This window comes from Strigops habroptila, chromosome 4 (assembly GCF_004027225.2).
Source record: "Strigops habroptila isolate Jane chromosome 4, bStrHab1.2.pri, whole genome shotgun sequence".
Taxonomy (NCBI): Eukaryota; Metazoa; Chordata; class Aves; order Psittaciformes; family Psittacidae; genus Strigops; species Strigops habroptila.
In genome coordinates this window covers 8059694-8085143 of record NC_046358.1, presented here as the reverse complement: position 1 = coordinate 8085143, position 25450 = coordinate 8059694, and the positions used below count along the sequence as shown (strand labels likewise).

The window sequence follows — 25450 nt, the reverse complement described above, 5'->3', positions numbered from 1 at the left end:
ATTTCCTTTCTAAGCAACTATTTGGTTTCTGTTGGAAATACTGTGGTCTGAAAGCCAAGAGCAGCATCTCAATCAGTCCTCAAAGAACATAACACACTTTTGAGCATTTGTCGTGGTTTGTGGGGAGGAGAATGGGAAGAATGTAACTCCCACGGGTTGAGATAAGAGCAGTCCCGCAACTAAGGTATAACACAGAACCACTACTGCTACCACCAATGATAATAACGATTAGTGAAATAACAAGGGGAGAGGATACAATTGCTCACCACCCGCCGACCGATACCCAGCCCGACCCGAGCAGTGATCTGGGCCTTCCAGGTAACTCCCCCCGGTTTATATACTGGGCATGACGTGCTGTGGTATGGAATACCCCTTTGGCTAGTTTGGGTCAGGTGTCCTGTCTCTGCTTCCTCCCGGCTTCCCCTCCTCCCTGGCAAAGCATGAGACTGAGAAAGTCCTTGGTTGGAATAAACATTACTTAGCAACAACTAAAAACATCAGTGTTATCAGCGTTGTTCCCAGGCTGAAAGTTAAAAAACACAGCACTGCACCAGCTACTAAGCAGGAGAAAAATGACTGCTATAGCTGAACCCAGGACAGCATTGCATTGGAAGTGATTTGCAGATCCCTTTCTGACAGGATCTAAGATCTGTCATGTGCTGCCAGCATATCCAGGGAAGCTGTTGACAGCTTTCAGATCATGGTGCTCCTCGTGGGAGCAGGTGATCGAGGGAAGACTAAAAGAAAGAAAGTAAAGGTGCATAAATATATGCTGCATTTTCATCCTGAAACTATAGATGCATTTTAAAAGGGAGAACTTAAGTAAGTTAAAACTAAAGTTGAGTGAAATTAAAGTACAAAGTACAAGCAAAAGGAAATTAAGGTATTATACTGGGTGTGGTATTGAATCTTGTACCTGTTGGGGCTGGGTTCCCTACATACACTGGGCATGTTATTGTTTTTTGTAGCTGGCCAGGCAGATCTCTTTAGCACTGAGCACCTCACTGGAGTTTCTGATTTCCCAGGTGACCATGGGTACTGAATACGAAAAAGACCATATCAAAAAGCTGCAGGAGCAGCGTATGTCCATGCAAAAGAAAACCTTCACCAACTGGATGAACAATACCTTCCTCAGGAATAATGTAGGTAGCTCTTTCAATCTGGGCAATTTTTTTTTTCTGGTTATTTTATTTATTTCACCCACTGTATTCTTTTCTTATATTATTTTTTACATATTTTTCCTAAGTGTTGTCATTACACAAATATGCAAGCAAGGAAGGCTTTGGCTAATCAGAATGCTTCAGCCTGTAACTTTTACCTTACATCTGTCCCAATTGCCCATGTCACCAGTCTTCCCTGAAACCACAGTTCACTTCTGTAGATATACATAACCCTGTCATATTGTGATGTCCACTGTATCTTGCTGATCATCTCAGAGGAAGATATTTATTTTCTCTTGTATTTCCTGTAAGTAAAGTATCTGCAAATGTCTGGATTTCCCCAAACAATGCTCAGTTCTTAATTGCCTGGCTGAAATTTAAGACTTTCTGCTTTGCCTGATCAGTCTAGCTTGAGTTGCCACTCAATGGCCCTGAAAAAGTTGCCTTAAGTGTAGCAATTTCAGTCAGACATACTACTATGGAAGTTCAGTTTGGTTTTAGTTAGCCTCAAACTTCCAGAAAGATTCAGAGCTAGTGTACAGTTGATTTGCATTTTCAAGGGAATTCCAACATATTCCAAAAGTCTCTAAACTTACTGCAGACATGCTCATTTCAGGCACAAATGATGTAGCTGTTGCACAGTGGGGAATTACATCACATAAAACCAGTTCCCTTTTCTAGAGTCTGTAGCTGATATTAATGAAAATGGACCTTGGCAACACCAGGCAGGACCAGGACTCTTGGTTTCATTGTAGTTCATCACTATTACATGATGCTTCAGTGCTACCTGCATTTTTTTTCAGTGTCATGTTTTAAGCTGGTGATTGGTGGAAAGCCTCCCTCAGAGCACAATAAACTTTTAAGTTTGTTTTTTTTACTGTGAGGGAATAACCGCAAAACACATTCTCATACCTGCAGAAAGATAGGGTTTTATGGTGTAGGAAATGATTTTTGTTTAACTACAGATAAATATATCTACCTTCTCATTTTAAAAACACCTTCAAGTTCAAAGATTAAAATGCCAGTCTTAACTTCCTGCAGAGTACTTGTTCATGTATCATAAAAGCATGGGGGGAAAAAGCCTGCGAGAGCGTTCCAAACCATATACGGTAAGAAATGATGCAGAGACTGACAGCTTATCTAGGTCTTCTCAGCAGTGTAGTCTCAGCTTTTCAGCACACACTTTAACGTGACTGGATCATACAGGACATTGCAGTATTGCCAGTTGCGCTGTTGACTCCTTCAAATGTAGTGCTAAGGATGCTATTGGATTGAATTTGGCAAGCAATCTGTGATTGGTATCTTTATGAGAAAATGATGCAACAAAGCTATTAAAGCTATGGCTGGGTGAGGCATAAAGCAGACATATGAAGACTGTCTCTTTACAAATTTAAATGGAACTATTCTTCATTTATAGAAGGGTCACAGAATATAACAACTTTTGATTTCTTTTATGGTAATATACCAGAGGCAGAGTTTTAAGTTAGTTTAATATGCAAAAAGAAATAAAGTTGGTAACTAAACTGGCAGTTTTCCATGGAGATAATCAGTCAAGGAAAGTTGTAAATTCTTGTTCCACTCACAGTACAGAATGAAAGTTTCTCGGAATTGCTTTTACACTTTCACTGTTTTCTTTTTTCTCTGGAGAAAAGATCTGTTAAACTGATAATAATTGGTCAGGAATGAAAAAGCACATGTCTGTTACTTGTCTTCTTTTTTTTTTTCCCCCCTCCATGTAACTATTCTCTGAATTAAAAAAGCTATTACTTCACTTCAGATTTTTTTTTTCCTGAAGACAAAAAGATTATTTACCGTGATTTCAGAATCACAGCATATTATTGCTGGATATGTTTTAATGACACTTTTGACGGTTAATAGCATAAGGCCAAAAGGAAACACCCAAGCAAGTTCTTGTTGGGTCAGAGTACACACTATGTCATGTTGTATCACTTCAGCACTGGGTGACCTCAGTACTGGCAGCAATGAAATACACGTTTGTAAAAAATCTTCATCTTTCACATAGTGTGAGACTCTGGCTAAAAATATGGATACTATGGGTGGCAGCACAGCTCCAAGCAGGACATAATGGACTTTATTGAGTGTATTGCGTAAAAACTGAGTCTATGAATTGGATTATCGGCTCAGTTTTTAAATGGCATGCATTGCTCAGAATAAAAAGATTAAAAGATTCATTTGCATTGAAATAAAAAATGTCAGCACTTCCAAAATGTTTTATTTTGAAAATGCTGGTTTCTATTTTATTTTTAAAAATCTCCCACTATTTTTTCTTTATTTGCTCAGTTGTGGGTTTTATTTTCCTTCACTTATGCCTGCTTTCATAAATAATGTCAGTCCTGCTGCAAATCCATTTTTTGTGAATTCAGATTCATCACTTTTCACACATATGCACCGACATAACTCAGTGAAACAGCAAGAAGGTCTTGTTTATTATTAGAAGTAGAGGGGTCTGTTAGCCAAATGTTCAACCAGAGTCTGCATTGTCTGACTGGTCTTCACAGGCAAATATTGAGATACAAGATATTTACACAGACTTGAAGGATGGCATATCTCTTATGCAACTCCTGGAGCTGCTCTCTGGAGAAGCTTTGCCCAGACCAAACCGAGGAAAGATGAGAGTGCATTTTCTAGAGAACAACAGCAAAGCCATCACATTTCTCAAATCCAAGGTAAGTTAATATTCATATTAGAGATCACAACAGCTTATGCATGTTACTAACTAGTTATAATATCCCCCTCTAGTTTCCCCCTCTAATACACAATAAGATATTCTTTGAAGACGGGCCAGGGGTTTTATTAAAAGAAAAAAGTCATCAGATTTTAATTTCTCTGTTATTTGAGTAACATAGCTCATAAACAGCTAATGTTCCCCCAAAACAAGTCACATCTAAATGAAAACGTACTGCATTTCTGTATCTTTCTAGTTGTTGTGTTTTCTGGCATGTTGGGGGAGAGCAGACATCATTAGGAAAAGGTGAAGCTACCTAGTATAAAAATTATTCTAACAGTTTCAGCAAGTTATTGCAGTGGGTTTATTTCTTCTAGTTGTGTATCCTCATTTCAGTTAGAAGTCAGTATGTCTCTTTTTTCATTTCTGAACACACGATTTATTGTAGACCTCTCTGGAAAATCATCATACGAAACTCTATGCCATGAATTCCGAAGGAACAGAGGGATTTCATAGCGGTAGATATAGGAAAGCGTACAATGTCTCTGTTTTTGCTAACTAAAAACCAAATGCAATACAGCACAGGGCTCCAGCTAACACATGCTTGCTAAGGATATACACTGCTCAAGTCCCAGTGGTATGTGCACATCCAGGCTCTGCCAGCTGGACCAGCCAACCAGTTGCTGACCTATTCTAAGTCCAGCCTCCAGAGACAGGATCATGCAGACGGCAGGAGCCAGTATAGCACGCTCAGGCGTCTTGAAGACATATGGCCTTGTTGGCATAATAGAAACTACAACCCTGCTTGCTGATCATGTAATAGTGGAGAAGGCAGCCATGGATGTTTAGTAGGATGTTTGTACTGTTTAGTGAGTCCAAGAGCTATATGCTGACTAGCTGGCTGGTCACCAGCTGACTAGCTGGAGACGAGATAGATGGACTTTGACTGCCATCACTCCTCTGGAGGAAAAGAGCACTGAATCGTGTTTCCTTCCTCTCCTTAACTACCAGTTTTCAAAACTCTTGTAGAAAATTTAAATCTTTCAGACCAGCATCCCTTTGCCAGGCTTTTGCTGAAACTCATCCTTGGTGTGAATATGGGAGCTCACAGGTATAGAGACGAATGAAGGGAACATGTAGAACCTGTAGAACCTGGTGCCTCTAGAAAACAGCATGAACAGCCTCTTCAATAACAGCTTGTTACATCAGCTATCTCCTTCAGAGAGCTGGACATGGGTACTTCTATGCTGAATGGGTATTGATTTCTTAGCAGGTACAAGTAAAAGTGATTGGTCCTGAGAATATCGTAGATGGTGACAGAACCTTAATCCTGGGACTTATCTGGGTCATTATACTTCGATTTCAGATTTCGTCTATCAAACTTGATAAGGTAAAACAGTATCTTTGTCTTTTTGCCTAAATAGAGTATTTTAGAGACTTTGTAGAGTTTAAGGCTGGCAAGGACATTTTGATGGCGTTTCCTGACCATTTTGATCATGCAGATCTTAAATTATTACCCAGTTACTCAGCCAGCAATTTCTAAAAGCAATTGAATCCATTTCATATTTTCTCAAAGAGACAGAAAACGATAACTTCGAGATAGATAGGACATTCATGTTCCTCACTCTCTTGTTTGTGGAAGAGAGTGAGGAACTGGCTTCTTTTTCCTGGCTTTTGACTCTAGAAACAATTTCTTTGATGGCAGTTCTCTCTAGATTTGAACTGCATGCTGCTCCTTTACCCTTTCTCTGAAGAGAAAGTATTATTTTTAAAATTATTTCACATGTACTCTAAGTACAAGAAGGATAAGATCATATGAAGATATTACAAAAGTCAATAATTTCTAACATTAGACCTGGACACATTATATTTTGTGTCTGATTTCTAGTTCACAGCTAAGGAAGCAAATAAACTGAACTTTGCTTTCCACTTGGTTTCTACCAGCCTTAGAGAAACATTAAAAAACTTTTTAACACTTGCTTTTCATGTTATAATTTCTGAGTTCATTCAATTCACTTTAATAGAAAACTTCTACTTTCATGTTAAGTCATTCTACCTTCATGGCAGATACAGTCTGCAAGCCACAACTTTAAGGGGATTTGTGAATAGGACAGAAGTAATACAAAGCGATTTTTGGGAACAAAAGCATAAACCCACTGATGCTACTTCCATATATTGTTCACACTGATTTTTCTTTTCCTGCTCTCTTCACAGGAAGAATTTGGAGGTAGAGCTGATGTTCTATTTGCCAATGAAGCCTTATTACTCTGGTGTCAGCATAAAACTGCCAGCTATTCTAATGTGAATGTCAAGGACTTCTCCAAAAGCTGGAGTGATGGGCTGGCCTTCAATGCACTCATACATGCTCACAGGTAAGAGCTGATGGATCAGTTCAGGAGGAGTTGCTCATTGCTGTTTCTCCTCCAGCACAAATTGTTCCAGGGTATGAATTACAAGTATTTGTCAAGAAACTGTTGAGTTCCCTCTTTGCCCTTTCACACTGAAGACTCTCCTTTCATAAATGGATATTCTCTCTGAGGAAGAAAGGACCAAAAGCTCCTTCTTGGTAGTTCCTTTGGTTGGGCATAACATCATTGAATTTCCAAGGGAGTATCACACACCTGAACAATGCTGCCCATTATTTGGTCTTAGCCCCTTGGTCATGGTGCCACTGCTCTTTTTCAAAAGTTATTATGTTAGAGACCGGTTTTATTGTATAAATTCATGAGCATGTACACCTTCTGATTCAACTGTAACAGAGTAAGAAAACTCTGTCTCTTTCTTTCTCCCTTCTCTGGCCCTTTGAAAAAGTGTGAAGAAAACACCCAAGGCAGGAGAGAGGAACCACTGTGAGAACCCTGAACATTTCTTCTCCCATTAGCAATTCTGCTGCATCTTCTGGTAGGATCCTGTAACTTCCCCATTTTCAGAATTGCCTCTGCAGTGGGCTTTAATTTTCACCCATCAGTGAGGAGGAAAAATAAGTGAAGGGCAGAGATTGGCTGCAAGTGATGATACTTCAATTTCATAAGGGACAATTTTCTGCCATTTATGTAGGCAAGGGGTGATGCTCCTGAATGAAGCTCAAGGTCAGACAGTAATTTCAGTGTTAATATCACATTCCTTAGACTAATAAGAAGTTTATGGTTTATAATCTGAAAGAATTTATGACAAACATAAATCTTTCTTCCCCGCCATGCCCTGTTCTTCTCCTTGCCCAGGCCTGATCTTATCCACTATAGCTCACTGCGGCAGGACCAGCCCATCAAAAACCTGAACAATGCCTTTGATGTTGCTGAGAAAGAGCTAGGAATCAGCAAACTGCTTGATGCTGAGGATGTGGCAGTACCCTACCCAGATGAGAGATCCATAATGACTTATGTGTCACTCTATTACCACTACTTCTCCAGACTGAAACAAGGCCAGACAATACAAAAGCGACTTACCAAAGTAAGTGCATTGTTCTCTTCAGAAGTTTAAAGTTAAATACATAAAGCTAAATTTATGTTAGAAATGTTTGGGGTTTTGTTGTTTGGGGGTTTTTGTGTGCAAGCTCAACTTCAGGATCATTTGAACTGAATCAAATGGCACGGCTACTTGGAAGACCTTTTATCATCACCTGAATCTTGAGAAGTGTCAGTAGACTCTCAGATCTCTAAAAGGGATTGCATTTATCTCACTGAAAATGAATCCCTTTTTCACCTCACAGTTTCTGTTTGAGAACTGATGTGGCTCCAAGGTAGCTGGAGGCAACACAGATCTCATTAATCTTGGGAGGATTACTGCTATGCAAAAGCAGGCCTAGTCAACAATTTGCTGATTTAATAGAAAAGACTATCTTTTATTCTATGAGACTATTTTGGATTTTTATTTCCTGTGAAAATCCTCATCCTTTCTTTCGAACTAACTCCTTAATCAGGTACAAAATGGAAAAAAAACCAGCCAACCAAACACATGAAAAAGGAGCAAGTGCAAAAGAAGAGGCAACACTCCTAGAGAGAAAAAAAAAAAACCAAAACCAAACCCCCCAAAAAACCAAAGCTAGAAAATTTTCTATTTTTTTCAGTTTCCACATATATTTTATCTCACGTACAATCATGAATTATATTAAAAACTGCTTACATCCTGTTCATGAAAAACTGAAGGAATTTTGTAGTTGTTCCATTGAAGATGACTTTCCTTAGAATTTCTTTTCTACCTTCAAATTAATCTGTTCTGGTTTTGTCAAAAATACAAAACAAATAGCCTGCAGAAAACCTATACACCTAGAATGGGTCCTACGTGAACATCTGGACTCAGAGAGCTGCCTGTGCACTTGAGAGGGGGAATATATTGCTTAATGGGAGTCACAAAAGTCCAAACTAAGACTTCCCTGATGGTAACAAGGTGAAAGCTTTTGCAAAGCTGGGTTTGATCAGCCAACAAAGTGGTCTGGGACAAGAACAAGATGATCACGAAACATGTATCAGTAACAGTGATGTTCTCTGAAGAGAATTAGAGCAGGACTTGGAATTTGGACAAAGATTGGGCAGCAGTGAGGAGATTGGGCAGTAGGATTTGACTGGTTTACACATGAGTCTCCGGATTTTGGCCAGGATTCATTCTTTGTCTTCTGATAAACCTGAAACAGTCTTTGAGTCACCAAGCATGTGTTAGAGGAACTATGAAGATCCAATAGGCCGTAACTTTGTATTATAGGAGAAACCAGAAAGAGTGTTTCTTATTCTGTCCTTTGTCAGTTCTTATTGTGCTCCAATGTTTAGGATTTTTTTCCATTTTGTACAGGTATATTTATTCTTTCTTTTCTCTCTCTCTTTTCACTTAGCTGTTTCTTTTCCCCTCTTTTTAATTTTTAGCCTATTATTTCTAATATTGCATTCCTGTCTCCCTGCATTTCTGTCACACAGAGACATTCAGAAGGAGAATGAAACAGAAGTTAATCTCTTCATGTCCTTAGTCCCCTCGAATAGGCAGCTCTGAATTTACTAATAGGATTGGGGAGGGAAGCCTGAATGTGTCAAGGAAGCCTTTGAGTTCAAACTAAGTGTGTGACCAGGATGGCAGAGAGAATCAGCTCAAGGAGGCAAATCTCCTTTCCCCCTCCCATGTGAGGGGGCCATGCATTTGCTATGATCTCCTAGTGAGAACTGAGTATGATGGCAAAAAATATAGAAGGAAGCCCTGATGTCATGGGCTGCTTTTCCTAACTAAAGGTTAGTGCAGTTTTACTCCTCTTCCAACACTGTGATATTTATTCATTGCCAAGTGCACTTCCTGACACATAAAAGCAGACTACCACTTGCAGGAACTGGGTCTTTGCTCAGTGCCATCTCCCCTACTAATCTGCCTGGCTGGAGCAGACAGGATCAGGGGAATGATAGAGGCAGGCGGCATTGTTCAGCATTAAACCTGACATCTGCAAGAGGACTACTAAGTTATGGCGAGGAAAAAATAGAAAGTAAAAAGACAAAGATGGAAAAGAAAAATGAAAAATGGAAAGAAAGGGCGATTTCAATCTAACATTTTATTTCATTAGAATTTCTTTCTAAATGGTTGTTCCAGTGTTTACCTGAACTTGAAATAAAGGCAGGTCAGACCACAAACGAAACAGATCAATGGCCTGGAAAATTAGTATTGAACCAGAGTTAACATTCTTACCAAACCCTTTCTGGCTATGAGACACTCTCTAGTGGTTTCTATAAAGAGAAACAGCTCCAACGGAAGAGATTTAGAAGGGGCTCTTGACCACAGTTTGCTGGGGGCATGTGAGAGAACAAGAATCTTGTCAGATGGCCTCCTAACAGCCTAAAGCGATGAAGCTAAGAGTGTGTAATTTCGTATGAGATTGGGATAGAATTGTTTGGGGGTCAGGAATAAGAATGAGGGAAAAAAAATCTGGTTTTTTTTTTCCTTTGAGAATGGAAGAAAAGATCTTCTTTTTCCATTGTGAAACAAAAAATCTGAACCCTCAGTTTGAGATTCTTGTTTTCTTGTCAGCCCGCAGAGGCACTGCTGACATGCATGCTGTTTATTCCATTATTAACCTTTTCTTAGATAAAAACTAAGAAATGAGGCATTAAATAATATTCATTTATCTGTGTTTTATTGAAGATTATTCTAGGATTTAACCTGGCCTCAGATGTGAGAGCTATCACCACATTGGTATAAAAATGTGATGACTGTGGCAACCTGCTTGTTAAATACTGTTTTCTTGGTACATATTCAACTATTTGAATACTAAGCTTGGCTTGTGAAGATGTTGTTTTCTGTTCAGATGCCTTGCTTCATTCTGCTTCTTATGTGTCTTGTACATTCATATTCCCATCACAGATCGTGTTCTTCCTGAAGGAGATAGATGACTTGAAGCTTCTATATGAGCAGATGGTCTCTGACCTCCTGAAATGGATTAAACAGAAGGTGACAGAACTGGATGACCATCATTTCCCTAACACTCTTCAGGAAATGTGGCTGCTCATGGCCAACTTCAAGACCTTCCGCACTGTGGAGAAACCCCCCAAATATCAAGAGAAGGGCATGATTGAAGCTCATCTCTTCAACATCAGGACCAAGCAGAGAGCTAACAACCAACGGCCATACCTGCCCCCAGAGGGGAGGATGCTGCAGGATGTGGAAAAGCACTGGATTATCCTGGAAAAGGCAGAGCACAGCCGGGGAAAAGCACTGCAGAAGGAGATGCTGAGGCTAGAAAGGCTGGAACAGCTAGCTCAGAGGTTCCTGAAGAAGGCAGCCCTGCGTGAGTCTTACTTGGAAGACATGAAGAAAGTGATTGGGAAGCAGGACTTCTGGCCAGAGAGTGCAGACAGGATGGAGGCTGCCAGTAAGAAGCTGGAAGCCATTGTGGCAGATGTCCTCCCTAGGAGGGAGCGCTTTACAGCTTTAGGTGAAATGGCCACTGTCATCAGCAAGGGAAATTATCATGGCAAAGATCAAATCATGCAGAGGTGAGTGACGGTTGTGATACTCTGTAGTGGAAGTTGAAATTAATTGAAATTCTGTGGTGTGGTGGAAGAAAATTTATTGTAGCCATGAATAATAGCTCTACTCCTCATGAGTAGAACTGGCAGGAATTTCCTCTACCTGTGAACAGTTTCAGAAGATAAGACAAATGCTTCATCTTCTTTAATTACTTTTTTCTTGAATGAGCAAACTTTCAGACTGATTTCTGGTGAAAAATAGTTTTAAGATATTTTCACTATATACAAAAAATACTTGTTCTGCCAAAAGTTCTATCTTCCATCAAAAATGCTCTGGAGGACACATTTAATTCCAAATCAAATTTCTTTTTCAGTGTGTGGTTTGGGGAGATACAGATTAGTTAAAGCACAAAGTCTTTGCAGATTGACTCCAGTTTGGAGCAAATCTTAAGAAATTATGACTTCTCAGATTATCAGGATAGCCTGATTTGGGAATGGCTAAGAATGCCACAACTTCCTTGTGGTATTTTAGTGCTTTGCTAAGTTTAGACAAAATCAGAAACCTGTGATTAAACTAAGAAAAATAATTATAATAGATTAAACCAAACTCTTTATAAGATCAGATTGTGACTCATGATATGGTTTAGATTGTTTACTTTAAGCAGCCATTTAAAGACCACTTCTTTTTTTCCAAGCCTTTCCATTGTATCAATTGAAAGCAATGTGGGATGTTAGGTATGAGGATCCATAAAAAAAGAATGTCTAAATTTAAAAAAGTCAACAACAGTTCATGTGCTAGTCAAAATTCCTCTCCATGATGACACTAATTAAATATCAACATTGCTTTGACATGTTTTGTGATCATGGTCTATGTTCTTGCACTAGTGGCAAGAGTTGTGCATGTTCATTTAGCTTCTCTAAAGCTGCAAGCCCTGAAAATCTCCCTGTCTTTGGTCCAAATCAGTCATTTCTCTCCCTTCCTTTGCAGGCAAAACAGCATTTCAAAGCAATGGCAGGACCTTCTGGATCAGTTGCAGAGACGACAGCACTCCCTGGGTACAATGCAAGAAATTCTGGGCCTCCTGAGGGACATTGATGCCATTACAGAGGAGCTGAAAGAGCTGCAGGTACTGAGCCCTCTCCACTGGCATACAGCTTGCTACCAATATGTGTTCCTAGAAAAGCTCCCATGTTCCAGGGACTGCCTGATGCCAACAGCAGATTAGTCTATCAATCAGCTATAGAAGAATACACCATTTTTACATAGATGTCTACCTGTGCATTTCAGTTCATCATCGCAGGTACATGAGAAAAAACAGGCTTTGGTAGAGGGACCCTCCTTAATCAGAAAACCAGGTGCGGTATTACAGGGAATGCACTAAAGGTTCAAGCTATGTAGTAAAATAAAAGTGGGAAATGATCTCACCTAAATTCAGAAGTGTAAAAGCAGAACTGGAATAAAACAGCCTCCTGTTCCCATTTCATGTAATTCTTCTGAATTACCTTCTGGAAGTACCTTCAGTGATTGTACAAGTGGGGACTATCTCAGGCATATGTCTGGCTTCCAGGTATCTAAGCTTGTGAGAGGGAAAAGGTCCACTGTAAATGCACAGTGATTGCTTTTAGCAAGAACTTCCAAGTGTTAGCAGAGTCTCAGAGTGCAAATTCTTCACTTTAGCATAAGAAATAACTGATTTCATACTGATGTGTAATGGCAGGAAGTATATATGCATCCTTTGGTCTTGCCTTGTCTTATTTAAAGACAGAAAAATTCTTACAACTATGGGTTGCCTTGTAGCTAAGTTGAAAAAGCTGATATGCTATGTGAAGTTGTGAATTTTAAGTTAAAGTTAAGAGCTGTCTTTAAGTTATGAATCTTTCTGTCCTAGTATTAGTAAGCGAAGAACACCTAACGTGAATGTTGTTGGAATGTTGGAATGTTGTTGGAACCATGATAGCCTGAGGATGTGGGAGAAGATTGTTAAGGAAAGCTAACATCCTACAATAGGATTGATAATTGTATCCATTGATACAATTAGAAAGAGGACAGACTTTTAAGTGCTTGGTACCTTCATCAGCCAGCCATTAAATACTATGAAGTACTTCTTTTCATTATTTATAGCAAAGACAAGGAAGTTCCTCAAACAAAAAAACATTTCAGTCAAAAAAGACCATAACATGGGATACTGTAGAATTTTCCAAGTACAGACTGTGAATCAATCTGCGCACAGCTAGATGTGTAGCAAAGGGCTATTCCTTGTGCCAGTGAATTTGGAGACCTTGAGTGCTTAATCAATAGTGAAATTGAAAAATAAAAGTATGATTCCTCTAATTAGGCAGCTTTTCTGCTTTACCTAGCTAACATCATTCTTTTGTATTTAGAAGCTATAAGAGTCAGCAGGAACCTTTCCACTGATTTCTTTGTAGTGAACCCCTGGATGCACTCTCTGCCAATGCCTTTTGTTTCTCACTTTGTTTGCAGGTGCTGGTGACTTCCCAGGACTGTGGGAAGCAGCTCCTGGAAGTAGTAGATTTGCTGCAGAATCACAACTTAATTGACTCACAGATCTCCTCCTATGATGATAGACTGACACACATCACCAAGAGGGCAGCAGAAATCAGCAAGGACAGCACAGTTAAACCAGAAGTGCTTTACGCTAAAGTTCAGATGCTTCGTCAGCTGTATCAGAACCTTATAGCTCTGAGCAAGTCACGGTAGGGCTGTGCTTATGGCTCTGTTCTTCCTGGTTAGGATGGCAAACCACTCCCTTATGATTAAGTATTTGAAATTTTTCCTTTCTCCATTCCTAAAGACATAGCACAAGCAATTTGAGCGTCTTGACTGCAGTTCACTGAAAGAGATCACTCTGTTTCATAGATGAAGAATAGCTTCATTCTCAATATCTATTATGACTTGCTTTATGTGAAGTCTAAATAGCATGTGGTTATCTCCCCATCTCCTAGAGGAAGAGGGAAATGTAATTTTGTTTCCTTTGTCTTACTCCAGAAATAAATTAACCTATGTCAAAAAGGCATTAAAGGCATTCAGATTCTGGATTTCTAAAGTCTTCTTTGATTATGCTACCATTTTCTGACTGTTTGTTTCTTGGTTTCAGAAAAGCTCAGCTAGAAGAGGCTTTGAAGCTTTTTGAATTCTTCCGTGACTGCAAAGAGGAAGAATCGTGGATCTCCTGAGAAATGGAAGCTAGCAAGAACAGCAACATTAGGGAAAGATGTCAGCCAGATTACAGGCCTCTATTCAGAAGCACAAGGTATCTTAATTTACTGGTGGTGCCCTGTGTTTGTACTGTAACAAGATTTTAGACATCTGTGGCCTTCAGTTCAGTTCAGACAGTGCAGCACTTATGAGAAAGCTCTCAAACCACTCGTTACCTCAAGTGTCATGACCAGTGTTTGGAATTTTTTAAATATATAGAGGGTAGGGATTTTTCTCCAAGAGGGGAAGGAAAGGGTAGAGAAGGAATACGCTTCATGGACTAGAAGTGCAGCTTCTACTGAAGATACTGGGCTCTGTATTAGCTCGCTTTGGATGGGAGGGAAAAAGGAAAAGGTTGCTAGTTTTTGTTTTTTTTCCTACCCACGTTTCCTGACCAAGAGAGATGTGGGTATAGAATGAGATGGTGAAAAGAAAGATGTCAGCAGGCAGGATGGATAACATTGTGTGAGCTTATGAATCTGTTACCACTTCCCCTAAGAGCTTGCTGTGGGCTAATATTAAAAGTTTAGCTATATGAGCGAAAGCCTTACAGCAAAGAATTGCCTCGAGCAAATGAAGAGACCTATAGACTTGAGAACTTGCATGGCAAAACTGAAACAGGAGCCTTTTCTGTAATTTTAATACACATTTGTGTGCATCTGTGTATTTGTTTCTTCTGGAAGACAGCTGAATTGGTGGACAGCAAACAAGTATCTCCTTGAGAGAAGACTGTGTAACAAACTTCACATCAAATGCAAAAAGTAGGATAGTAACTTCTGTGTGGGGAGCCAAGGGGCAATCATCTCAGGGCTCAAGGAAAAGTCATAGGCATGGATAAGACACAGGGCTCTTGGAAATATGCGTATTATAGTAGTGGAAAATAGGTCTTTGCTTTCAGCTGATGGGAGTGAACTGTGCTGACATCTCCCATCCTTCTGCTAGGCACTCGAAGCAGAGTGCAATTCCCACAGGGCCGTATGTACAGATGTGGTGAGGAGGGGTTGGGAGCTGAGCCAGAAGAACCCCACGCACCAGGAGGACATTCAGAGGCAGACAGACAACCTCCAGAAGTTGTGGCAGCAGCTCCAAGATGAGGTGGCTGATCGCAAAAGCCGCCTGCAGGCAGCAGCTCTCATCAAACAGGTAAGCAGGACTCTGCTGTTATGTGTGGTGTGGGAGACATGCTGTGGCTCAGTTTTGCCCTATGCCCCCTTATGAAAGGCAAGAGTGGCAGGAAGGCTTCAGGTGTCAGTCTTCAAAAAGATCTCTGGCAGCAAAGTCTCAATTGTCCTGCAAGACAGGCAGGCAGGAGATGAGCAGCTGGGTGTTGCTCTACGTTAAAAATGCTGATGGAAATAGCCCACATAATAGTGCTGATGCAGAGTCATTATTGAGGTGGGATCTGGGTAGCTGTGTGATATTTTTCTAGCATGAAAAAAAACCCCAAACAGACAGAAAAACCCAATAACAACAAAAGAAACATGCTGTGAGAATTGCATCTGCCATGAACTTCCCAAAGCCTGGGAAACATTTGACCCTTGCCATTCTGACCTACACTTTTGCACCTACAAACATTCACGGGTCTGCAAATAAACAGCTCTCATAGAAGCAGTATTCATAATTCACATAACATTATCTCAGGTATTCTTCTTTTCCCTTTCCTAAGTATTTTTACTGTTGCTCCCATGAGATGCTTGAACAAAACTTAACAGCTTTGTTCTTGGCAAAGTCTAAATTCTCTCTTTTGTCTGGTAAATTTAACATCGTTATGGTGTTTCAGCTATTCTTTCTTTTTCCTTTGCTACTATGGGTTTTCTTTTTTCTGTTGTACCTTTATTTTATATCTCAAAATCTTTTTTTGCTTTTTACAACCATAGCCAGGCAGACTGCAAATTACACAAAAAAGAAGAAAACTTTCGTTGTAAACTGAGTTCATTGTTGGACTATTGCTTAGAACCTTTAGAAAACATCTGTTGGAATTACATGCCTACCAACATCATACATGAGGATTCCTTTTACCACTGCTATAAACACCATAATGTTTTAGTTAGGTAGAAGTTATGAAAGAGTTATATAGGCAATCTTTGAATCTATTTTCTCACTTTGATTCTGTGAATTATCTGTGCTTGATGTGATTATGAAATGCATCATGAATTTAGAGCTAACTTATTCATAGTTTCACAATACTTCGAAGTAACATTATAGCTACAGACCTAATGGCATTTCTCCTTACTCATAATTTTCAAAAGAGGAAAGAGCTGGATATGACCACTTTCAGGATGAAACTGAGTGTTTTCTTCCTGTGTTCTTCAGTACTTTGCTGACGTTGATGAAGCAAATTCATGGTTGCGAGAAAGGCAGCCCCTTCTGTCCAGCAAGGACTACGGAAAAGATGAGTCGAGCGCTGAAGCACTGTTGCACCGTCACTTGCGCCTGGAGAAGGAGATTTGCAGCCTACTCATCTGAGATGAGACGCCTGAAAGAGCAAGCTGACATTGCAGCAGAGCAAGCTCCAGCTGCAGGTAAGAAGATGTGCCATGTTTTGTTGAAGAGTGTAAATGAAATGTGGTTTAATTGTGTAGAATATTTTTAATTTGACAGAATAAGAATATTTCAAATGATCTAAGCAAGAAGATTTTTTAATTCAGAGGAAATTTTTTAATTAGAATTGAGGCAAATTTTTCAGATGACAAAGAAAGTTCTTTGGCCATTCATAGCCCGCATAATTAGTGTTCTGTAAAATGCTAGAAATATGGCATTCCCTGTACCAGTCCTTACGAATAACTATTTACTCTTCATTCTCATAACATTATTAATTTCAATTAGCTTTAAAAAGCAGACATTTAATCTAAACATCTTTACAATTCTTTTGGCAATCTAAGGTAGTGATGAACCATCCCACAGCTCCAGGAACAATTGATACCATCCCAGGATGGATGTTTAAGGCACATGCAATGAAGTCAACCTCTGTAGATGCCCCTCTTTTTCACTGACTGAAAGAGAATGTTTGGCTTGAGATCAGATCATTTGACAACAGAATTCAAGGGAGATGAATTCATATTCACACATTTCATAGCTTGCTTCTTTGAGACTTCCACTATCACTCAGTGTTTAGCCAAACCAGTCTGAGAGCTATGAGCACCACTTTGGCTCTTTCTTTTACTTCATCATTCAAACATTAATTTTTACTAGAACAAAAACTTCATTGCTTTGTTATTAAACATGAAAAAGCATGTGACAGCATGGTATCAATGCGCAAATAAACATTTATTCATTAGGGCACTCACAGGCTTTGAAACTGGAAATGTTTGGGGTCCTAAAACATCCACCACAAATAGAACTGTGAGCATAGATGAATCCTTGGCTTTTTTGGCAATTTTAAAATTTAAACAAAAATCCACAAAACAATGTGGATTTTTTTTTTATGTGGGCACAAAATGAAAATTTTTTACTGAATCAATATATTTTAAAATCAGCTAAATTAAGCTTCTGCAACAAAACTAAATGTATTTCAGTTATTTGGTTCATTCTTTCAGAATAAAATGAAGGAAAGAGATTCAAGCAAATACTGGGAATGGGTCAGAATGCTGTGATTTGAACTAGCAAGTTCAAACTTTGCTTCCATGTGAAACTTTTATTGAAATTGGAGATACTCATCCATTGATTCTGTTAAATTTTGCTTAACAGATTGTGAAGGACAAGAAGCCCCAGGGGACTTAAATCCAAAGACAACTAAGCTACCATTCAGTAGAACCTGGGCAACATCTGCAATTGCACAACCGAGAACCTCCAGTCCAGATGTTCATTTTCTTCCAGAGAACATCTGGAAGACCCAAGGCGAAATAGATTCACTTTATGAGAATCTACAGAGCATGGCTGAGGTATAGTATCCCCTCCAGTGCTTTGCAGTTCACAAAAACAATCAAGTCCAAAGCAATGCAAAGTGAGGTTGAGTGTTGTGCTGGCTTCTGCCTTTCAGTTTTATAATGTGCCTCCATCCTGTGGAGTCCCATGGGACTTTCAGTCTTGAGATTATCATTGCAGTTTTGTATAAAAACGTATTTTCTACCTGGCAAACTTCCAATTTACTTTATGGGGAGTCTTTTTACTTTAGGAAGAGTGGGGGTTTTGTGTAGTTTTTTTTTTCTTCTCCCTAATGTTTGCTTGCTGCAGGCTCCTGAATCTTCAGGCTGTTTCTACCTGATACCAGAAAAAATAAACAACCATTATCTGCACTCTCCCATTTATTACTTTTCACTCCCAGCTGCCGCAGTTCTGCCCTAAAGACCAACTAAAACATGTTAGAATCATAGAATAGTTAGGGTTGGAAAGGACCTTAAGATCATCTAGTTCCAACCCCCTTGCCATGGGGAGGGACACCTCTCACTAAACCATGTCGACCAAGGCTCTGTCCAACCTGGCCTTCAACACCGCCAGGAATGGAGCATTCACAGCTTCTTGGGCAAACCCATTCCAGTGCCTCACACCATCCACAGTTAAAGAACTTCTTCCTTATACCTAATCTAAACTTCCCCTGTTTAAGTTTGAACCCGTTACCCTTGTCCTACCACTACAGTCCCTAATGAAGAGTCCCTCCACAGCATCCTTGTAGGCCCCCTTCAGGTACTGGAAGGCTGCTATGAGGTCTCCACGCAGCCTTCTCTTCTCTAGACTGAACAGCCCCAACTCTCTCAGCCTGTCTTCGTACAGGAGGTGCTCTAGCCCCCGATCATCCTTGTGGCCCTCCTCTGGACTTGCTCCAACAGCTCCATGTCCTTCTTATGTTGAGGACACCAGAACTGTACACAATACTCCAAGGGGGGTCTCACGAGAGCAGAGTAGGAGGGCAGGATCACCTCCTTTGACCTGCTGGTCACGCTTCTTTTGATGCAGCCTTGGATACGGTTGGCTTTCTGGGCTGCAAGTGCACACTGCTGGCTCATATTAAGTTTCTCGTCAACCAACACCCCCAAGTCCTTCTCCGCAGGGCTGCTCTGAATCTCTTCTCTGCCCAACCTGTAGCAGTGCCTGGGATTGCCCTGACCCAGGTGTAGGACCTTGCACTTGGCTTGGTTAAACTTCATAAGGTTGGCATCGGAACTTCATAGAAGAACTTCATAAAAGTTCCTTCACAAAGAAACTTCATGTTTCATGGGACTTTCACATATTCCATAGATTACTGAGGTAAATCTTCAGACACCACCAGCAAGCAGCACAGCAGCCTTGCTGCCAGTCAGGGGTTGAGCGCTCTCCAACTTCTTTTATCCTTTTAAAACACTGTTGCTCTGGGAAGAAGGATTGTGATCTTAAGGAAACATGTTCTGTTCTCTTTCAGCAGTGTCTAGCAAAACCACTAAGCTACCACCCGTAGTTTAAATGCAACAATCTTTTTTTCCTTCCAATGGCAAGGAGTTGCTACAACAATACTTAAGTCTTCATCTGTTTTACAGGACAGAAAAAAGGCTCTAGAGGAGATGATTGGATATTACCGCTTCTGTGGCTCTTGCGAAGAATTTCAGTCATGGATGAAAGATAAAGAGAACATTTTCCGGACTCTTCAGCCTCAAGCAGACAATGTGGAGGTCATGCAGCAGAAATATCAGGTACCCCTTTTCCCTACTCACAGAGGACACCTTTTAAGTCAGATTGACCTTGGGAGAATAGATGAGAAATGAAGTTTTGAGGGTCTTTTCATTCATTTCAACTTACGGAGTCAAGCATAGATCAGATATTTCTTTTGTACAAACTATGCTGAGCTTATTGAAGCCTTTAACTTCTGTGGATGTGGTATCGTGTACAAATATCATGATATAAAAGCACTCTTTTTGTGGTTTATCTTACACCACTTGAAAAAAAAAAGAAGCCAAATGATAAAAAAATCCTGCAGTATCCTTTCATCCCAGTGGAGTGGGACATATGTGCATAGGTGTAATGTACACACCAGGGGAGGTCAGCATGGGTATAGGGGAATGACATACCCTAGGTGTGTATGGTGCCAAGAGACAGGTAAATGGAGAAGCCAACTGTGAAAGTGGGAGATAAGTGGATATGACAGATTATTGAGAATCATGTCCATAGAAATGGAAAAACTTCAAGTTCTGCATTCTTGTGTCTTTTCTATTTTAGGGCTTTTTAACAGAACTGGCTGCAGGCAAAGGCCAGCTGGGAGATATTGAAAACTTAGCTGCTAAATATGGAAAGATCAGTCCCAGAAAATATTCTGAGATCCAGAGATGGCTGGAAGAGATCAACATCAGGTAAAGGCGCTACTGATAAAGCAGAGGATTGTCTCATGGGGACATTGGAGAGCTGAGCTTTCATGACCAATCTAGACTACACAGAGAGAATACCTGTCTGTTAGATTTTTAAGTCCCAATATTGGCCTGAGAGGAGGTTTTCATGTGTGGCTGTTTGCTGTATTCAGGTGGGGTTCTGGCCACCATACAGGGGTTGGGGCAAAGAGGCAGAGGCCTTGATGGATTCAGAGCAGTTCTGTCTGTATTGCACTGTAACACCCTGATGTGGTTACTTAAACATCACGGTGAGGGTGCCCTTCACAAATATTGAAAAGAGCATCAAACCCTGTTTGACTTCACCAAGTATATTAAATACCTGTTGTGTACATACTCCTGGCACCATGCCACCCAGCTGGAACTGAGACCACAGCCAGGTCCTGATTTTGACCAGTTGCTTATTTGCATCGTGTCGAGCGTGTTCTGGACATCTGAGCAGGGTCCTCTTGCTTGAGAGGGCACTGAGATTAACTTTGATGTTGTCGGGGAATGCTAGTGTTGACCCCTCCAACTCATGTACGTCATGATGAAATCTTTATACAAGACTTTTTCTGATTAGAAAAAGGAAATAGCTCATGTATAACGAAGCCTATAAATTGAATCTGCTCTCTAGGTAAAGGCAAGCTTTGGGGTAGCAGCTGAAGCTAGATGTGAGTAATTGGGTTCTCTCTCTCCAAGGTGGGAACGCATGGAAACTCTGAAGGAAGAGAAAGGCTCTGAGCTGATTGGAGTGGCTGATGTGAGGACATTTCTTCAGGACTGTCAGAGCATAGGAGTACTTTTGCAAGACAAGATGGTCCAACTCAGAGATTTGGAACCAGGGAACTCACCTGCTGGACTAGAGCCAGACAAGCGCAAACTGTCTACAATTGAGAGAGAGGTCCTGGTGATAGAGAGGAAAATTGAATACTTGAGGAGTGTTGCAAAATCGTAAGGAACCTTCTCTTTGTTTCCTTATTCTTTGATAGTTCTCTAAGACCATGTTGTAAATTATGGCTGTAAAGAGAATGAGCAGCTTGTGGAGTTTCTCTTGAAGTTTCTCTTTCTAGCAACCTGAAGAACTGATTTGCTCACTGGACTGAGTCATCTCTCTTGAGTACAGCTGGGTGATAGGTGAAGTGATTGCTTCCAGATTTTACTGTGATAGGAGAATAAATACCACAGGATTGTTTGTGGCTCTAACAAATTATCTCTGCTAATGGGATTTGCCTAGTTCAAAATGTGGAAGTATCATTTAGGTCCTGAAAGAGGGTAATTGGGGGAAAGAAGGATGAAGGACGAAAGATAGCAGAGCATTGTGCAAAGGAATTTCAGTTTTAAATATGAATTTAGAGGTTTTTGCTACTTTAAGGTTTCTGTACATTCATGATGGGAATGAATCATTGAACCACAATGCTGTTAACAGAGTCTTTCACAAGGGATGCACTCTCTGCAGTACACAATATTCATATCAACATTTCTTGCTAGAGTGGAACATTTGTTGCCTTGACTGACTTTCCTTTTAATGGAAGCATAAATATCCAAACCCATTCCTTTTAAATAATATTGGTTCAAGCTCTAAATGCCTGAAGTGTTCATTCATTTGAACGCATTTCCTGTTGTAGGATTAAGGACACCAATCCTGCAGAGAGCAGAGCCATCACTGAGCAGGTGGAGAACATGGAGAGGCTTCTGGCAAAGCTCAAGCTGGAGACCCAGAAGAAGCGGGACGTTCTCCAGCAGGCCCAAAATCAACAGTCCTTCCTGCAAGATAGCCGCAGGCTCCTGCTGTGGGCAGAAGGCATTCAGGAGAAACTGAGCAGTGAAGAAATGGGTGTCGATGTGGCTTCTGCAGAACAATTGCTGAAGGACCATCAAGACCTGCTGAAAGAAATTAGGTCTCAGAAAGAAAGGTAGAGACATTCTGTCGGAGTGGGCAGGGTGGGCTGATATGGCAACAGTACTTGAAGATGAAACATGGTGGCTGATGGAGGGGGAGGGAGGAGCTGCATGTTTGGAGTAGTATTCCACAAGCTCTCCTGAAACTCTTGCACTCTCAGTGCCATCTGCACTTTATTTCAGTTTCCTCAGTCCTTCCTTTCTCAGGTCTTATGCTCCCAGTTCTCACTATCTTCAGTGCTCCTTCTGCACTTTTATGAAATGCCAGATACTGATGCTACTCCTCTCCCTTTTAATGGGAAAGCCTGCTTAAATGGGGCAATCTCACCTACTGCCTCCAGCATGTATCCCTGAGCAAACCACCAGCTGCATTTTGTAGTGCACAACCATAGCTACCAGGAAAAGAGTGAAAGGGAGGGTGGAAAACTTAATGTCTAGGCACTGCCAAGAGCACAAAGAGCTGTAATGAAAGCGGATTCATATGCCCTTATGCAGTAAGGTCTCACTTTTCTTTTTGGCTCTGGGTAGATTTGTGCAGCTGCAAGAGCTAGGGCGCAAAGTAATCCATGAACAACCCAGTACCAGCAGGACCGTAGATGTCCACCAGTCCATGGAGAGGCTTGCTGAGGAGAGCAAAGCGCTGGAGAAAATGTGGGAACAGCGACGGAAAAAGCTGCAGGATGGCCTGGAATTGCAAAAGTTCAATAGGGAGGGAGACCGCATCAATGCTGCCCTCTCTGGCCATGAGGCCTTCCTCCGAGGAGATGACCTTGGGGTATGTACACCAGTTGATTTTTGTTTCTCTACTTCACCTTCCCATCCAGGGAATAGGAACAAATTCTTAATTAGATCAAGTTCCTCATTCTTATGGTCATGGCATTTTAATACTTGGAAACAAGATTTTCACATTCTTATTAATGCTCTTATGTTCTTTTGAGAGCAAAAAAATTGAAACAGCTAGAGTTGTGATTTGTTGCTGTATCTGTACATGTCAGGAGATGTATATACAATGACTCATCCATTTGATGGCTAACGATTAAAAGAAAGTTTGGAACATAATTTTTTGAGTGAAGTAAAAACCTGACTTTTTAATAAATAAAGCTTTTTCTTTTCATTGAGTATTCTAAGAACATTAAAACAAATGGAGGGAAAAAACCAAATGCAGGCAATAGTCACAAGATCATTGAAGGAGGAGATTGTGGTATCTCACCATCTTTTCTGTTTTCATCTAAAACTGTAACTTTGACACTTTTGGGTCAACTTAGTGGAACAAAATTTCATTTAGTTATGGCCTTTTGTTTTGCTGGTCCCTAGATGTGCTAGAGTGCTGGCATAAATTCAGAATGCAGATTTTCTTAAAAGGTAAAAATGGAACCGTAATAGAAACATAAAACAGACATAGTAGGTATGATAGAAACCTGAGCACCTGCTGCTTGTTTGTAGCCCTAAACGTCCTTAGGCACATGCAAAATGTTCACAGTATCTCCTGCCTGAAGATATAGTGTATCTTCACTATATCTTCTTTTTTTCATTGCAACAGAAGCAACATATGACCAAGAAAAGTCTTGATCAAATTTTCTTTCTTACATGCAGGACCACGTAGATGCTGTTCGAAGCCTGCTGAAGCAGCATCAGGAATTTGAACAACTCTTGATGGCGCTGAAGAAACGAGTTGAAGCACTGAATGAAAACGGGGTGAATCTAACAGAGAACAGGCACTTTGCATCTCGGGTGTAAGTCCAAACTCTTTCCTTTTTTATTTAGCTTTAATAAATGATCCAGTGTGATCAGTGTGAGATTACAAACTAAATCCTGAGCCAGCATTTAGTTGGCTGATGTGACCTGCTCAATGAGAGAGGAAAAAATACAGACTTCCTGTGCTTTCAGGACAAATAAGTGAGATGCTTTAAGATAAAAGTGGTATTTGATAGAAAGCTAGAATAATTCACCTTGTATCATAAGTTACATATAGTGTTAAAACTTCTTTCATGTAGACTCATTAAATGCCCACATAAAATGAATTTTCCTTCATTTTTCAGTGTCACATATTAGAATTAATGTTTGCTGTTAAAAAGTTGCAGAAGACTTCACAAGGAAATAACTCATCAGTAGCAGCTTCATGTTTTTGTCAAAGCTGAACTGTCATCGTGATTTTTTTTACTGTGCCAGAGCCACTAGGATCTTACAAGAGGACCTCTGCATAAATAAGAATTAGAAATACAGGGTCAGAATGGACCTCTTGGGTCAAAAAAGACCATGTTGTGATCAGAAGTCATAATGTCTTGAAAATTCCCTTCGCAAATTTATAAAACTGCTCTTAAAACCTGATCTCTTGCTAGCACTATTACCATGACAAGGCCATTCCAGAGCCTCATTGCGCTTACATCACAGAGAAAATTATTAGCTAAGGTGAAATATTTGGGAAAGAGGAAGGTCTGGGTGTTTTACATGGCTGCAATTCACTGATGTAACACAGCCATACAAAAGGAAAATCCAGAGCAGCTAGCAAGCAGTAGCTGCTTCCCAGATGAGTCCAGCATGGTCATGGCACAGGGATGTATATCCCTTCCTCCTGCTAACAGAGGTGTTGAACTAGATTCTATTTATATCATAGTCAAGACTACAGTTAAGCCAAGGGGGACTAATATGACTAGTACTGCATTGGACTTTCTGTTTTTCTTGGTAGTATTGAAGAGAGAATGGTCACCCTTCAGCAAAGGTGGGAGCGGCTGATACAAAGCAATGCCAAGAGAAAACAGAGGTTGTTGGATTCCCTACTGCTGCAGGTAAAAGAACTGATGCTGCAGATATCGTCACGTATGTCAGGCATGTATGAAGTAGTTTTACCCTTTGTCTTAGTATGGGACAAATCTGAAACTGCTGAGCATTCCTACTACAGTTCACTTTCTCTTTGGCTATGGGACAGAGAATTTCACTCTCCGGGCAGCAGGTGATGCACTGGTGATAAATTTTACAAAGCCACGACCATAGCAAAATACCAAAACAAAAATGGAAATATTGAATGAAAAATAGCAAAAAAATGTTTTGCCAACTGGATGAGTTTATTCTGCTCATTACTTATTATTGTTCTGGCCCTTAATAATTGGGCACAGTTACTTACAGTAAGTGTACTTTTGGCACCAAATTTAGCTTCCACTGCTGAGATACAAAGTTATAGTGGAGGACTGGACCACTTATGGTTAAAATAATCTATGAAAAATGCAAACCTTCACTGACAATTAAAGGCAATGGATAGTAATGTGGTAAAAAGGGGACTAAGG

The 25450-nt window shown here is 40.3% G+C and overlaps 1 protein-coding gene across 1 annotated transcript in view; it reads left to right on the top strand.

The window, feature by feature from the left end:
- Positions 1–606: 606 nt before the first annotated feature.
- SPTBN5 (spectrin beta, non-erythrocytic 5) overlaps positions 607–25450 on the top strand; it is a 93068-nt gene continuing 68224 nt past the window's right edge. The window contains 22 exon segments of the mRNA XM_030483551.1: positions 607–1142; positions 3680–3847; positions 5117–5236; positions 6061–6218; positions 7068–7296; positions 10177–10808; positions 11770–11908; positions 13264–13496; positions 13898–13973; positions 13975–14031; positions 14033–14053; positions 14941–15141; positions 16312–16446; positions 16448–16520; positions 17686–17879; positions 19449–19601; positions 20125–20255; positions 20970–21221; positions 21896–22183; positions 22698–22944; positions 23763–23902; positions 24856–24955. Of these exon segments, the coding sequence (XP_030339411.1) occupies positions 1032–1142; positions 3680–3847; positions 5117–5236; positions 6061–6218; positions 7068–7296; positions 10177–10808; positions 11770–11908; positions 13264–13496; positions 13898–13973; positions 13975–14031; positions 14033–14053; positions 14941–15141; positions 16312–16446; positions 16448–16520; positions 17686–17879; positions 19449–19601; positions 20125–20255; positions 20970–21221; positions 21896–22183; positions 22698–22944; positions 23763–23902; positions 24856–24955 (3858 nt within the window). The 5' untranslated portion in view covers positions 607–1031.